Here is a 16826-nt window from a genome sequence, read left to right as displayed (position 1 = left end):
TCGGTTCGGGTCAAAAAAGTTTCGGATGTTCTTCATCACGAAATAAGAAAATTACGACGAGTTGAGAGCAAATTTCATGGAAGCATTCATTGTTCGGTTCTTTTGTCGTTCCGAATTCCCTGCTGGTAAGTGGTGTGTTTAGTCAGAAACCGGAATGTAAAATGGCCCAAAGGGGAGCATATTATCTAGTCATTTTTTAGAAGAAGAAAAGAAATGACAGCGAAAAATTCCATTTACTGATCATAACAGGCGGCCAGAAAAAAAAACCATGTTTAATGGGGAAAAAAAGCTGAAAAATCAGCTTCTATGCCGCGGCGGCATTTTCTACGGGCCAGCCCACTACTCCACGTATTCAGGGTAGCAGTTCAGTTGTTGCCTCTCTGCTAAATCGTGGGAAGGGAAGAGGGAGCCGGAGCCCGCCCATTTCTGAAACCGAACGAGGGAGGGAAGGTTGCCGGTTGCCAGCGCCCCCGGCGAGCTCGCCGAGGAGGAGGAGAGCGGCGGTTGTCCGGCGAGAGCGCACGCCGACAGTCGGCGATCGGTTCAGGTCAGCACCCCGTGGCCTTGCTCGTTAGCCGGCGCTCTTTTCTGCCGCATCCTCCACTAACTCTGACCAAGAACATCTTGCGGTGCATCAATAGTGTTATACAGACAAGGGTGCTATTCTTACTACTAGATTCTACCCCCCCCCCCCCCCCCCCCCCCCCCCCGGTATTATGGGACGGAAGGGCTAGTTACATTTGTGTTTGTCAAAGGGTTCTGGTCAGCGTCATGCTTCGGATTGTGGTAAGGGTTAGGTTGCACATTTTGATACGCGCTCGACCGATGGTCTAGGTTTGAACTTAAACGGGGACAATGAATCTGGAAGCAAGTCTTTGTAGCGAGCAGGTAACAAGTAGTATGAATTTATTTTGGTCCTTCAGTAGGGTAGGAGTATATTTTTGGTTGGGTATTAAATCGAAAAGTCTGTTCTTGTACGGATACAACGGTTTCTTCTTGGGCCGAAATGTGGCCACTTCTCTCGTACTGAACGGAGGTGGGATGTTATTTTCTTTACTGTGTAGCCATGGAGCATCATGTTTATGAGCAGCACGAGCAGGATGACGGCACGAAAGCGGAGGCAGAGCGCCACAAACGGTCCAAGGTCTGTGACGTACTGACAGAGCCTCCTCTTGGAGACTGAATGTGGCTTCTTTCTTGTACTGATATGGATTATTTTTCTTACTGTGCAGGCAGATATGGAGCATTCTGATGAGCAACACAAGGAGGATGACAGCATGGAAGAAGTGGAGGCAGAATTCGTTGGAGCTGACGGGTCACTCAAAAACAAGCACCAGATTCAGTCCATGGTCTGGGATGAGTTTGAGCCCATCTTTCTGGACGACAAGGTCCAGTTTGCAGAGTGCCTGAGCTGCCACTTCCTCTTCAGCTTCAACGGAGATAGCTGTCTGCGCCGGCACCTGGAATCCTGCACGGCCAAACCGGAAGCGGCGGAGAGGCCACAGAAGGATTCCTGCTTCACAGATGGTAGCAGCTCCAGTGGCGCAACCCGTCGGCCTGTTCAAGGGGTGGCAGATCATCAATCCCTACCAGCATCAGATGTTCCAAGCCTGAAGAAACAGAAGTCCTCATCTATGAATATTGGGAATGATATGAGCGCCAGCAAGTTTAGTCAGGAGTCACCATATCAAGATGTGGCCAAAATGATCATACTCCATGGTTATCCTTTGTCAATTGTGGAGCATCAAGAAATGAAAAGGATTTTCAAGAGCATCAACCCTGTGGCTAACACAGTCTCCCATAGTGATATGGAGGAACATTTGTTTGATCTATTTCAGAAGGAAAAGATGAATGCCAAGGATAAAATTGCGCTTACCTCCCGGCGCGCCTCTCTGTCAGCAAGCATCTGGACTGACGATGGACCTGAGCCAACGGTAAAGTACCTCTGTTTGACAGCACATTTCATTGGCGATGACTGGAAAGTTCACAGAAGAATAATAAAGTTTGGCATGTATTGGTGCTCACCTACTAATTTGGAAAGGACCATACACTGCAAGGAGGCCTGTGTTCCACAGTCTGAAAGTGGATCTTACAATGTCATATGGGATGCGATCAGAGATTGGAATCTTGATCAGAAGATCCTGAGCTTGACTTCAGTTGGTGAAATCAAGAACGATGCGAATACCGCGAGGCTCAAGGCGATGCTCATGGAGAAGAAGTGGCTTCCCATCAGTGGCAAGCTATGCAACATCGCTTGCTTGGACAGCATGATAAACAGTGTTGTCGACGAAGGACAATCAGACATACTTCTCCTTATTGGTGATGCAGTAATGGAATTTTTTGTGGCACATGCATCTTCACCATTGCCCCAGCAGAAGCTGCTGGAGGTCATTTCACAGATGAGTTTCAAGTGTCCACGGGAAGATGCCAAGTGGTGGCACAAGTTTTATTTTAGGCTTGAACTTCTGCTGCAATTCAAGAAGTTATTTCCTGATGAAGAAGTGCTGTCTCCAGAAGATATGGGAGTTATTGAGTCCATTTGCAAGATTTTGAGAACGTTTTATCGTGCCATCGAAGTGATTTCTGGCCCAAGCTCTCCGACGGCAAACATATACTTTAGCGAGGTATGGAAAGTGAGGACTGTTCTGCAGGAAGAAGCATCAAATGAGAATGTCGAAATTGCTACATTGGTCATGGTGATGCAGCACGCGTTCGACAAGTACTGGCAGAACTCATACGTGTGGTTGTCGGTACCTGTTGTTCTAGACCCTAGATTCAAGATGAGCTTCATCGAATTCCGTCTGCGACAGGCTTACGGTGCAGGCTCAGCGAGCTACTTATCCGAAATACGCGGTGCGGTGCAGGAACTCTTCAGTGAATACTACAAACCTATGGATCAGCCAAGTGGCGCCGTTGTTTCCAGGAGTGCAGATGATAAAGATTCATTGGAAGATTGGGATGAGCATCTCAGTAGTCAGATGTCTTCAGAGCTTGATGACTACCTTGGGGAGGGCCTAGTCCCAAGAGAGGATGATTTTGACATTCTGAAATGGTGGATGGAACATGCCACCAAGTACCCCACTCTTGCAGCTATTGCGCGGGACGTCCTGGCCATGCCGGCATCTGCCGTTCACTCTGAAGCGGCATTCAGCAGCACTGGGCCGGTGATCCCGAAGCACCATAGTGCGCTGATCATCAGGACGATTGAGGCGCTCGTCTGTTCTCGAGATTGGATGAGATGAAATGGCGAAGATTCTGTAAGCCGCTCGACGCAACTATCATAGATCCAGTAGCGTGATGCAACTATCTTTTGTAGAACTTTTGCATGTTCATGTAACGTTAGTAGCCTAGTTCCACAGTCAGGCTGTTCAGTTTCATGTTTGACTAGATGCTACCTTTTAAATTTGTTATTTATATGTCACGGCTACAAAACCCCATTGCAATGCAGAAGGTTGTACCAACTATCAACCTATTTTTATGTGCTAGCATGCATGATTCAGAAGAGCAACATCCTGGTGTAATCCTCAAGGATGGGGAGCCTCTGCTCATCGTCATAGCTATACATGACGCGGACCATCCTTGCAAAGTTGAGTGACGCCCGGATGAAGGTATGCGATAGTGTTGATGTTGTCCCAGAGAAGCATTCCCTATTCAGATCCTGCCATTCACTCGCGATCATGTCCAGCATGTGCTTCTCCGCGTCACCATGAGGATTTTCTCTGTGGTACAACTCCTTGTAAGATCCGTCGAGCCCTGCTTGTGATTCATCCTGCATGGGGTGAAGGCATGCCTAATTTGGTCAATGTTGATGTGGATGCACACCCACATGGCTATGTACTGAATTAATTCATGTACAATTTTTCTTTTGCGTGGAATGCATGTACAATTATTGGTAGTGCTAATCCTGCAGTCTTATGTGATAAAGTTCTTGGTATGTTATAACCTTTGCGCTGCCCATGTCGTCCCAAAGCCTCATGATCTTTGCAGTGCAGGAGATGATCCGAAGGATGCGGTCATTGTTGCCCTCTGTAAAATCATGCCCTAGCAAGAAGAAAAGATGCAGGAATACTAGTGGTGCTCCTGAAGTGACGATACCGTTTCTTAGGTAGTCCTCTGATGTAGGGGCCTGATTAGTATATAACCATTTTCCCTCGATCATGAATCCATCAAACAAAGCTGCCCACTGTAAGAGTAAAATGAAGGAAGGTAAGATGAATGCTTCTAGTGTTATTTTATTATATGTTCTCTTTGTGAATACAATAAGGCAATTAAATGGCTCGTGCATTGTAACAGGGCACAAAAACTTTCTGTGCAATCAATGTGACTTACTTGACATTTTAGTGTTAATGTGATTACTTATCAAAAATGGACTTTAGCCGCTAATTCAATCAGTAGTTTTTGGCTTGCCAAAGAAAACATGATTTTATTTGATAAGCAAATAAGGCATGTGCAGTTGAGATGGTTTTCAAGGAAAATCGATGGGGAAAATTGTCAAACCCGGAAATGGAGAAGGTGTGGGTGGGGAGGGAGAGGGCAGACGAAATAAAGGAACGTAACACAAAAACTTGAGTATTTTTGAAGTAGGAGAGATTACTCACAAATTATATACTACACATAAATATGTGAGGTATTAGTGTTAATATATTTAGCTCCTTGGGGAAATTAAATTAAAGAAAAATGAAGAATCATTCCAGTAGACATACAGCTTGCTTGAGATGAGTGATAGGGTTCAGTCCATGCTCTTTTCTAACCATAGCGGCTATATCATTTGTGACAGTGTAAAGAGCCTTGTAACATGATATCATGTAGCTCGGGAGTGAATCAACAGCAGCAGCAGGATCCCACCTGTCAAAATGTGCAATTTGTGTGTGAAACTTCTATAAGATACACTTTTATACCATGTATAAGGTCTTAACTAATCCATGAGTTTTTTATTCCATTAGCAAGGTAGATGTGATCTTGGGCATAAACAATCTCTAATATGCAATGTTTTCGCTTCATTGTATGATTATAGAATAAATAATTAGAAAACTATTAATCTATGAAGATCTTTCTCATAAAGACGCAATATTTATTTCGAATTAATCTTAAAGAAGTCTGAATATCCGGTTGGACATATATAATATGTCATTTATTTACAAAGTAAGGTGACTATATTGCTTCCCTAAAATAAATTAATCTTAATTATTATGCGAACAACAATGCAATGCTCACATTTTGATTGCCTCATTGAAAAGAGAGAGCTCATTCTGTGTGGCGACAAGATCAAAGATGTCATCCACAATGTAGACCATGGAGATGATCTTTGTGATCTCAATCCGATATCTAGAGAAGGACAAACCCTCAAGGACAGCCATGGGCCACATGTACCATTTAAGTACTTGGTCCCTTGCACCCGGTATTTCTTTAGCCAATCCCAAATCCATCCACCATCTGTGTGAAAAGGAAGTTTTCACATAGTGAAAACCACCACTCTATTAATTGAGTGAATACATGAGCAATAAAAAAATACTAATTAATAAAATTGGGCCAACAGTTCTACTAGCGTTTCTCTCTTATCAAGAGAGTGAACATATTGAACATCTTCAATAAAATTAATCATGGAAGAAGAGTAGTTTATTATGTTTATATATATACCTCTTAACCTCTTTAATTTCTCTCTGATGCTGCAACTTCTTAATCTGAAACTCTGCAAGTGCCAGATTCTCAATTGATGTGTTCCTAGTGGGCAAGTTCTGGAGGTAACTCAGATGGTGCCTTGCCTTGTACTGCATCAGGCTCACATGATAGGGATGGTCTAGTGACCGCCTCACATATCTTGCAAGGCTTGGCTCCAAATACTTAATTGCAAGTCTAAGGTGCTTGGCTGAGAATTCATTTGCCTTGTACAGTGATGATTCTCCCATGTTGAGGTATGACATGTCTTGCAAGCTCAACATCCCTCTAATGTCTTTGGTGAGCCCATGGTTGAAATCACCATTATCATTTGTGAACTTCCGAAGAACATCATCTGCCATGTTGTGGAGAAGGGGTCTTTAGGCATAGGTCATACATAGTGACAACATACGTCCCAAGGGAGGTAATTATACTTTTTTTTGCGGGATAAGGGAGGTACTTATATGCTCCACAAGAAAACGCTAGAATTTATTTTAGACTTCGGCTATGAAGATTTCTTTTACAGCAAAGTTATCACATAAAATTTATTTCATAGACCAAATCGTACCGAAGCTTCCCAAATTATTGTGTTTATCTTACATGACACACTAAGATTTTCCTTTACTTACCTGCTGAAACATAATATCCAGCTTCTCTCATTAGCCTCAGTGAAAGGGTTGCATCAAGTAGATCATCACTATGAACGAGATCCACACATGCATCCATGACATTGTCGATCTCGTCTTGGAAATAATGATCGATGCAGAGGCGCTTGAGGTGATCAACAGTGGTCAACATGGCTCGTCTACTCTTCGGATGTTGATGCAATAACGCTTGAACATTCGCTAGGCTTTCCTTGTGTCACACAAAGAGCAAACTTCTTTAAAAAAAATACATAATTTACAAAAGTGCAATAGATATCATATATTATCTCAATTCGTAAGTAGATGACATTGTAAAAAAAGCATGCACCAAAACTTCTCCAGCTTTGACTATTAATATATGAAAAAAAAATACTCAGGTTGGCCAGGCGATAGCACTTACAACAATTAGTTTTTTCAATAAAAATACTTTTATGATACCTTAGGTTTATATTCTATTAACATATTATGAGAATTAACAATCAAAGACATATGCATATAAAAAATTGTGCTCATTCAGAAAATATGTCAATAATTTGTGAATCAAGTACACATCTTCTGTTTCTCATCAGTTCCGGAGTAGGTGTCACTCTAGGATGTTACACAAACAAACAAAAGTTATCTTGAAAAAAAAATCATGAATTGCTAGCTTGAGGTTAGGAGATTCTTTTGGTGGAATGTGACGTTCATGTTGACAACGAGACATTCGTGGTGAAACTGAAAGAGCTAGCCTCGGCACTATCTTTGAAATCTACCCCCAAGGTAGCTAGAAAACGGAGGTAAACATGCATGCTAATTTTAATCATATTTTAGGTTGAATTTTGACCATGATTTGACTAAAAAAATATAAGTTATATGTCACAAAATGTTATACTGTTAGATTCATACTTGCAAGAAGTTCCGTGCTATTATTTTTGTGACATACGACATATATGTTGCTGAAAACTATTATTAAAATTTGAGTCAAAATACGAGTGAGACTAATAAACCAAATGGAGGACGTAAAAAAAAAAGAAGCAAACGACTGTATCTCACGTGCTTGTACAACGTGACCGGTTAAGCAATACTAATACTAATTGTTGTGATCCAAGAACTATACCGCAACAATATCTATACCTGCAAGTCAAAATCGTGCAACAGCTCATGAGACGCAGGCTCCCACCCAGGATATATCCCCGACGAAGGGCGGAAGAAGCCACGGTTGCGACTGGTCTGGCCAGCATTCCCGGCCACCGGTGAAGCCGAATGGAGCAGTGGCTTAACGGAGCAGAAGGAGAAGAAGGTAGGCGCAGCAGCCATCAGTTTCTTAATGAATGGTAGTCGGCTAGCTAAGTGTGGCGTGTCACGTACAGATGATAACTTACTAGTCTGGATGATAGGAGATGAGCATGTGCAGCAGCTATGCTTTATGGACGGATGAAGGATATGAGTTATCTATGCATGCCTCCAGGTTTATATAGGGGCGGGGGGGGGGGGGGGGGGGGGGGGGGGGTATTGGGACTGTACCATCCATGGTTGTTGTTGTTTATTTTCCCAAAAACAAAAATAACACCCCAGCCATCATGATTGATCAATAATTGGAGTTATGAAGTTATGAGTATGGATCAATAATTGAAGTTACGAGTTTGTCATAAGTCAATCTTTTTTAAATTTGACCAAGCCATCTAGAACACCAAATTAGTTTAATGAAATTCTTTATTTATGAAATATATTTTTGTACTGCATGTATCTAGTTTTGTACAGGTCTTGCCATATCTTTCTTTCGCGGGGGTGGGGGGGGGGGGAGGTGGGGCTGGGCTTGAAGCTGCATCGATCCATACTCCAGTGAGTAACTGATGTGTGAATTGGGACTGTACCATGGGGGGGGGGGGCTGGGCTTGAAGCTGCATCGATCCATACTCCAGTGAGTAACTGATGTGTGAATTGGGACTGTACCATCGGGGGGGGGGGGGGGGGGGGGAGAGCTTGAAGCTGCATCGATCCATACTCCAGTGAGTGACTGATGTGTGAATTGGGACTGTACCATCCATCGTTGTTGTTGTTGTTGTTGTTGTTTTTTCTCGAAAACAAAAATAATAATTGAAGTTATGAGTTTGTCATAAGTCAATCTTTTTAAAATCTGATCAAGCCTATAGAGACATATATTGACATCTAGAACACCAAATTAGTTTCATGAAATTCTTTATTTATGAAATATATTTTTGTAATATGTATCTAGTTTTGTACAAGTCTTACCATATCTTTCTTGATACTTAGGCCCTGTTTGGTTCAGCTTTTATCGACGGATTCCGCTGCCGCGCAGCAGAATCTGAACCAAAAGACGAACCCAGCAGAATCCGATTCTAGAAATCCGCTGCCAAAATCTGAACCAAAAGCGGAAGCAGCCCAGGACGTGCTTTCCAAAATCTGATTCCGCTGCGGGCCAAAATCTGAAAAAGTTGTATCAACTGGTTTGCCAAATGACCTACATCTTTTTCACATCAGATTTTCCATAGCTGTTTTTCCACAGCAGATTTTTCACAGCTACTTTTAGAAATCCACAGCCGAACCAAACAGGGCCTTAGTCAAACTTCAGTTATATTTCAATAGTACAAAATATATATAGTACAAAAATATAGGGAACGAGTCCATTAAGTTTCATAAGGAATCTCATAAGATAAACATAGAACTTCAATTATTTTGAAACGGAGGAAGTAGTTACTAGCAACAAGTCCATTAAGTTTACTCAGTCTTCTCACGCATGTCATCTTGTTATAAGCGCGTCTAGTTTATCACGTACGCCCTTTGCCCCGAATTACTTGTTGCTCAAATGAATGTATCTAACACCCCGATGTGCATATGCATGCATGCATGTATGATTGTGCTTAAAAAAACCAGACAAATATTGCATCATGGTGCACACGTACACTTTGTCCCTCTGCAGTCGCAACTTGCTACATCCACACATGTGCGCATATTATATATTTATATATGTATGTCTCATGTAGCATTTTCGATATATTTATATATGTATGTCTCATGTAGCTTTTTCGATAAAAACATCTCATGTAGCTATACAACAAAAGAACCTGAGTACCTCTTGGAGAGAATTTGGTTGTCAGTGGAGTATGGAAAAGTCTACCGATGGGCGAGTTCTCGATGGGTTGCTATTGCCTAGTACTCTCGAAGCTTGAAGCTGCATCGATCCATACTCCAGTGAGTGATTGCTGTGTGAATTGGGACTGTACCATCCATAGTTGTTGTTTTTTGTCCCGAAAACAAAAATAACACCCCAGCCCTCATGATTGATCAATAATAGGAGTTATGAGTTTGTCATAAGTCAAACTCGTTTATATTTGACCAAGCCTATAGGAACATATATTGACATCTAGAACACCAAATTAGTTTCATGAAATTATTTATTTATGTAATATATTTTTGCACTATATGTATGTAGTTTTGTACAAGTCTTACCATATTTTTCTTCGTAGTTAGTTAAACTTCAATTATATTTCAATAGTACAAAATATATATAGTACAAAAATATAGGGAACGAGTCCATTAAGTTTCATAAAGAATCTCATAAGATAAACATAGAACTTCAATTATTTTGAAATGGAGGAAGTAGTTACTAGCAACAAGTCCATTAAGTTTACTCAGTCTCCTCACGCGTGTCATCTTGTTATAAGCGCGTCTAGTTAGCACGTACGCCCTTTGCCCCGAATTACTCGTTGCTCAAATGAATGTATCTAGCATCCTGATGTGCATATGCATGTATGTATGTATGATTATGCTTAAAAAAACAGAGAAATATTGCATCATGGTGCACACTACGCTTTGTCCCTCTGCAGTCGCAACTTGCTACGGCCACACATGTGCGTATATTGTATATTTATATATGTACGTCTCATGTAGCTTTTTCGATAAAGACGTCTCATGTAGTTATACAACAAAAGAACTGAGTACCCCTTGGAGAGAATTTGGTTGTCAGTGGAGTATGGAAAAGTTTGCCGATGGGCGAGTTCTCGATGGGTTGCTGTTGCCTAGTACTCTCAAGTCATGACAATGTATTTTTTTCTTCCGAGGGAACGAGTCATGACAATGCAAGTGATTAGAGCATCTTCAATAGTTGTTCTATAATAGGGCATCAAAAGTTGTTGTAAAAATTAGGGTAAAAAAGCCTTTTAGGGCATGAGAAAGAGCGCCTCCAAGAGATGCTCTAAAATAGGGCACCCAAAACATTAAATTCCTTTAAAATAACGAATATCCAAATAGGGCTTGAAGCTGCATCGATTCATACTCCAGTGAGTGACTGCTGTGTGAATTGGGACTGTACCATCCACCGTTGTTATTTTTTTGTCCCGAAAACAAAAATAACACACCAGCCCTCATGATTGATCAATAATTGGAGTTATGAGTTTGGATCAGTAATTGAAGTTATGAGTTTGTCATAAGTCAAACTTGTTTATATTTGACCAAGCTTATAGAAACTTATATTGACATCTAGAACACCAAATTAGTTTAATGAAATTATTTATTTATGAAATATATTTTTGTACTATATGTATCTAGTTTTGTACAAGTCTTACCATATTTTTCTTGATAGTTAGTCAAACTTCAATTATATTTCAATAGTACAAAAATATAGGGAACGAGTCCATTAAGTTTCATAAAGAATCTCATAAGATAAACATAGAACTTCAATTATTTTGAAACGGGGGAAGTAGTTACTAGCAACAAGTCCATTAAGTTTACTCAGTTTCCTCACGCATGTCATCTTGTTCTAAGTGCATCTAGTTTAGCGCGTACGCCCTTTGCCTCGAATTACTTGTTGCTCAAATGGATATATTTAGCACCCTGATGTGCATATGCATGTATGTATGTATGATTGTGATGAACAAGATAAATATCTTCTTCTTAAAAAAAGACAAATATTGCATCATGGTGCACACGTACGCTTTGTCCCTCTGCAGCCGCAACTTGCTACAGCCACACATGTGCGTATATTATATATTTATATACATACGTCTCATGTAGCTTTTTTGATAAAGACATCTCATGTAGCTATACAACAAAAGAACCTGACTACCTCTTGGAGAGAATTTGGTTGTCGGTGGAGTATGGAAAGGTCTACTGATGGGTCTGTTGCCTAGTACTCTCGAGTCATGACAATGTATTTTTTTCTTCCGAGGGAATGAGTCATGACAATGCAGGTGATTAGAGCATCTTTAATAGTTGTCCTATAATAGAGCATCAAAACTTGTTGTAAAATTTAGGGTAAAAAAGCCTTTTAGGGCATGAGAAAGAGCGTCTCCAAGAGATGCTCTAAAATAGGGCACCCAAAACATCAAACTCCTTTTAAGAAAATGAATATCCAAACTACTTCAATCTCACATTGCATGCTTTAATTCAAACGTACACTTTGTCCCTCTGCAGTCGCAACTTGCTACATCCACACATGTGCGCATATTATATATTTATATATGTATGTCTCATGTAGCATTTTCGATATATTTATATATGTATGTCTCATGTAGCTTTTTCGATAAAAACATCTCATGTAGCTATACAACAAAAGAACCTGAGTACCTCTTGGAGAGAATTTGGTTGTCAGTGGAGTATGGAAAAGTCTACCGATGGGCGAGTTCTCGATGGGTTGCTATTGCCTAGTACTCTCGAAGCTTGAAGCTGCATCGATCCATACTCCAGTGAGTGATTGCTGTGTGAATTGGGACTGTACCATCCATAGTTGTTGTTTTTTGTCCCGAAAACAAAAATAACACCCCAGCCCTCATGATTGATCAATAATAGGAGTTATGAGTTTGTCATAAGTCAAACTCGTTTATATTTGACCAAGCCTATAGGAACATATATTGACATCTAGAACACCAAATTAGTTTCATGAAATTATTTATTTATGTAATATATTTTTGCACTATATGTATGTAGTTTTGTACAAGTCTTACCATATTTTTCTTCATAGTTAGTTAAACTTCAATTATATTTCAATAGTACAAAATATATATAGTACAAAAATATAGGGAACGAGTCCATTAAGTTTCATAAAGAATCTCATAAGATAAACATAGAACTTCAATTATTTTGAAATGGAGGAAGTAGTTACTAGCAACAAGTCCATTAAGTTTACTCAGTCTCCTCACGCGTGTCATCTTGTTATAAGCGCGTCTAGTTAGCACGTACGCCCTTTGCCCCGAATTACTCGTTGCTCAAATGAATGTATCTAGCATCCTGATGTGCATATGCATGTATGTATGTATGATTATGCTTAAAAAAACAGAGAAATATTGCATCATGGTGCACACTACGCTTTGTCCCTCTGCAGTCGCAACTTGCTACGGCCACACATGTGCGTATATTGTATATTTATATATGTACGTCTCATGTAGCTTTTTCGATAAAGACGTCTCATGTAGTTATACAACAAAAGAACTGAGTACCCCTTGGAGAGAATTTGGTTGTCAGTGGAGTATGGAAAAGTTTGCCGATGGGCGAGTTCTCGATGGGTTGCTGTTGCCTAGTACTCTCGAGTCATGACAATGTATTTTTTTCTTCCGAGGGAACGAGTCATGACAATGCAAGTGATTAGAGCATCTTCAATAGTTGTTCTATAATAGGGCATCAAAAGTTGTTGTAAAAATTAGGGTAAAAAAGCCTTTTAGGGCATGAGAAAGAGCGCCTCCAAGAGATGCTCTAAAATAGGGCACCCAAAACATTAAATTCCTTTAAAATAACGAATATCCAAATAGGGCTTGAAGCTGCATCGATTCATACTCCAGTGAGTGACTGCTGTGTGAATTGGGACTGTACCATCCACCGTTGTTATTTTTTTGTCCCGAAAACAAAAATAACACACCAGCCCTCATGATTGATCAATAATTGGAGTTATGAGTTTGGATCAGTAATTGAAGTTATGAGTTTGTCATAAGTCAAACTTGTTTATATTTGACCAAGCTTATAGAAACTTATATTGACATCTAGAACACCAAATTAGTTTAATGAAATTATTTATTTATGAAATATATTTTTGTACTATATGTATCTAGTTTTGTACAAGTCTTACCATATTTTTCTTGATAGTTAGTCAAACTTCAATTATATTTCAATAGTACAAAAATATAGGGAACGAGTCCATTAAGTTTCATAAAGAATCTCATAAGATAAACATAGAACTTCAATTATTTTGAAACGGGGGAAGTAGTTACTAGCAACAAGTCCATTAAGTTTACTCAGTTTCCTCACGCATGTCATCTTGTTCTAAGTGCATCTAGTTTAGTGCGTACGCCCTTTGCCTCGAATTACTTGTTGCTCAAATGGATATATTTAGCACCCTGATGTGCATATGCATGTATGTATGTATGATTGTGATGAACAAGATAAATATCTTCTTCTTAAAAAAAGACAAATATTGCATCATGGTGCACACGTACGCTTTGTCCCTCTGCAGCCGCAACTTGCTACAGCCACACATGTGCGTATATTATATATTTATATACATACGTCTCATGTAGCTTTTTTGATAAAGACATCTCATGTAGCTATACAACAAAAGAACCTGACTACCTCTTGGAGAGAATTTGGTTGTCGGTGGAGTATGGAAAGGTCTACTGATGGGTGAGTTCTCGATGGGTTGCTGTTGCCTAGTACTCTCGAGTCATGACAATGTATTTTTTTCTTCCGAGGGAATGAGTCATGACAATGCAGGTGATTAGAGCATCTTTAATAGTTGTCCTATAATAGAGCATCAAAACTTGTTGTAAAATTTAGGGTAAAAAAGCCTTTTAGGGCATGAGAAAGAGCGTCTCCAAGAGATGCTCTAAAATAGGGCACCCAAAACATCAAACTCCTTTTAAGAAAATGAATATCCAAACTACTTCAATCTCACATTGCATGCTTTAATTCAAACTTTCAAACATGTAAAGTTTAAACATACAACTAGGTAAACCTCTAAACACTCAAACTTTTAGACTAACCGAAGCAGTACGGACATGGAGTGCAAGAGTAAAAGCCAAAAGCCAAAATGTGTGCTACTAGAAGTTTATGTGCTAGTCCCGGGGCAGTTCAAACTATTGAGTCAGGGTAGTCCACTGTTCATTTAGGAGTTCAAACAACAAAAGTTTCGATATCATTTTTGGCATTTTAGAAAACTGCTCTTAAACGGCGATGATCATTTTAAATAATATTCTAAATCTGGTCTGAGAAGTTAATTATTCAAAGCTAAAACAAAAGAGGTTCATAATAATTGAAAAAATGGTGTGAAGTTCAAATTAATATGAACAAGCTCTTTGTGTTTAAAAAAGTATCAAAAAGCCACGTGAAAAACAAATCAAAGTTCACTGAATAAAACAAATAATTACACGAGAAAGCCTGAAAAGTTTGCGGAACACAAATCCAAGAGTATGGGGACGAAAAATATGAAAAATTTAAAATAAAATAAAGTCCCTGATGATTTTTTATGGTTTAGATGCAACACCTAGAGAAACTCAAACAATGTTAATCAAAACAAACTTGGTAGTTGAAAAAAACATTTGAAATTTCACTAGACAAAAATACAGAAGCTCATAGTTGTAAAAAGTAAACGGAAGTTCAGAAACAATTGAGGCATCCCGTCGAGATGCATACGATAATGCTGATTATAGAAGAACCAAAATAAAACAAGAGCTCAACCATACGATTTATGTGTGTAGGTGCGGGAAAAAGTGTAAAATGAGGACGGGCTAATTGGAGGTCATTTTAGAAAAACATATTTTCCACGTCACATTTCTTTTAAAAAAAAACACAAATACATAGTATATAACACGTTCAAGGTAACTTTCATAACAATATACTCTACTTTCATACGTGGTGTAGACAAAAAAAACAAATACATGCATGAAAATTGGTCTCTTTTTTTGTTGTCGGGCTGGGATTTTGTGTGTGTGTGTGTGTGTGTGTGTGTGTGTGTGTGTGTGTTGTGTGCAGCCTGCAAATCATAATATTTTTTGACAAAATTTTACAGAGCCGCCGCGGATATGTATAAGTTTTCACAGATTTGTTTTTGAATTTTTTTTAAAAAAAACTTGAATTTTTGAATATATCGTTTTCGAGCTATCGGCATCTAGGTAGCTTGTGTAGGTTGAGAGCCTGCGGCTGATATTGCAGTTTGTTCGTGGCCAAGCAACCATCCGATGGAGCTGTTTCACCTCGCAGCGCGAGTGAGCGACGGGTCTCGTTCGGCGTACGCGCAACCGGAGTCACCATCAGAGAGCACGTTTGCTACGTGCGCCGGTACGTTCCCTGGCCTGATACGCCGCAGGGGGGGTCTCACGTTGCGGCCTCGAGGGCACATGAATGTTCTCTCTCAATCTTGGTGGGTTACGTGCGCACGGGGTCCTCTTGTGCCCGATATGCCGGAGCGGTCGATTCCTCGAGGACACAGGAATAGTCTCTTGATGGCCAAGTTCTCGCGCGGTTACCATCAGGACACCAAATGCCTTTTCTGTGGCCGGGTGAATGAAGACGGTGCACATTTGTTCCTCAAATGCAAGTCGATTAAAGAGGTATGGCGAGATCTAGCGATGGAACCGGAGCGCATGAAACTAGAGACAACAACGTCGGTACATGCGATGATGGACCTGCTGTGGGGAATGCATGAGAACAAATGCACTACGATCGCCACCCTCTGGTGGCACTGGTGGAATAACCGCAACAAACTCAGGGAGGGTGAGCTTCCCGTAGTGGCGTCAGAGTTGGCCAGAAGGGTTCGGGCTGATGCTCTGGAATTTGCAGAAGTTTTGCAGCCAGCCGCAAAAGGGGAACACCGGAAGTTGTGGCAGCCTCCGCCTGATGCAATGCTCAAGATAAACACAGATGCAGCGTTCCAGGTGGAAGAAACTCGTGCTGGGTGGGGCGTAGTTACCACAGACACAGAAGAAAATATCGTTGCAGTTCAAGCTGGTTGTCAAGACAACGTTGGTGATGTCTTCGGGGCAGAAGCACATGCGATGACACAGGCTATTGCCATGGCGACTGATCTGGGCATGATAAGGGTGGTTTTTGAGACTGACTCCCAACTTTTGGCTGATGCTCTGGACCTACAGAAGGTTGATTCATCACCTTATGTTGCGGTCATCGAGGACTCGAAACTCCAGCTCAAGTTGTGGTTCTCCAAACATGTAATATCGGCTTGCCGGCATAGTGCAAATCAGGTAGCTCATGAACTAGCCGTCATTGGGCGTATGTATGAACCAAACCACTACATAGAGTGGGAGTCGGATGTACCAACCCCTGTGGCTGCTTGTGCTCAAGGCGATTGGCTTTAGCACAAGCAGCGTTAAAGTACAATAAAGCATTGCTTTAGCTCAAAAAAAAAGAGAAGCTCTCGTACCTGGTACTAGTGTACCGCTGATCAGGATACGGCGAGACCCTACCCGCCGCAGGATCAGCTCAGGGCGGAGCCAGGATTTAAGTATAGGGGGGCCAAGCCAAGTAGATAGAAAAAATCCAATGCAAAAGATAATTATAAAGAATAAGGTTAAGAACTTGCACAACAAT

General features: G+C 40.6%; 3 protein-coding genes across 3 annotated transcripts; 2 read left to right on the top strand and 1 right to left on the bottom strand.

The window, feature by feature from the left end:
• Positions 1 to 741: 741 nt before the first annotated feature.
• Positions 742 to 3242, top strand: LOC125530473 (zinc finger BED domain-containing protein RICESLEEPER 2-like). Its single transcript, XM_048694864.2, has 2 exons — positions 742 to 1144; positions 1233 to 3242. Exons 1-2 carry the CDS (start codon positions 1067 to 1069, stop codon positions 3240 to 3242), a joined length of 2088 nt encoding a protein of 695 aa, XP_048550821.2. The 5' UTR covers positions 742 to 1066.
• A 247-nt stretch (positions 3243 to 3489) lies between these two features.
• On the bottom strand, positions 3490 to 7700 carry LOC125530472 (S-(+)-linalool synthase, chloroplastic-like). Its single transcript, XM_087544981.1, has 7 exons — positions 7413 to 7700; positions 6285 to 6510; positions 5638 to 6010; positions 5215 to 5433; positions 4704 to 4845; positions 3944 to 4183; positions 3490 to 3769 (listed from the first exon to the last, which is right to left on the bottom strand). The coding sequence occupies exons 1-7, from the start codon at positions 7593 to 7595 to the stop codon at positions 3497 to 3499; spliced, it is 1656 nt and encodes a 551-aa protein (XP_087401107.1). The 5' UTR covers positions 7596 to 7700; the 3' UTR covers positions 3490 to 3496.
• Positions 7701 to 15679: 7979 nt separating this feature from the next.
• Positions 15680 to 16594, top strand: LOC147986869 (uncharacterized). Its single transcript, XM_087542180.1, has one exon. The coding sequence runs from the start codon at positions 15680 to 15682 to the stop codon at positions 16592 to 16594; it is 915 nt and encodes a 304-aa protein (XP_087398306.1).
• The last annotated feature ends 232 nt before the right edge of the window (positions 16595 to 16826 follow it).

Source organism: Triticum urartu, chromosome 2A, assembly GCF_056163025.1.
Source record: "Triticum urartu cultivar PI428250 chromosome 2A, HENAU_Tu73, whole genome shotgun sequence".
Lineage (NCBI taxonomy): Eukaryota > Viridiplantae > Streptophyta > Magnoliopsida > Poales > Poaceae > Triticum > Triticum urartu.
This window is presented reverse-complemented; position numbering and strand designations above follow the sequence as displayed.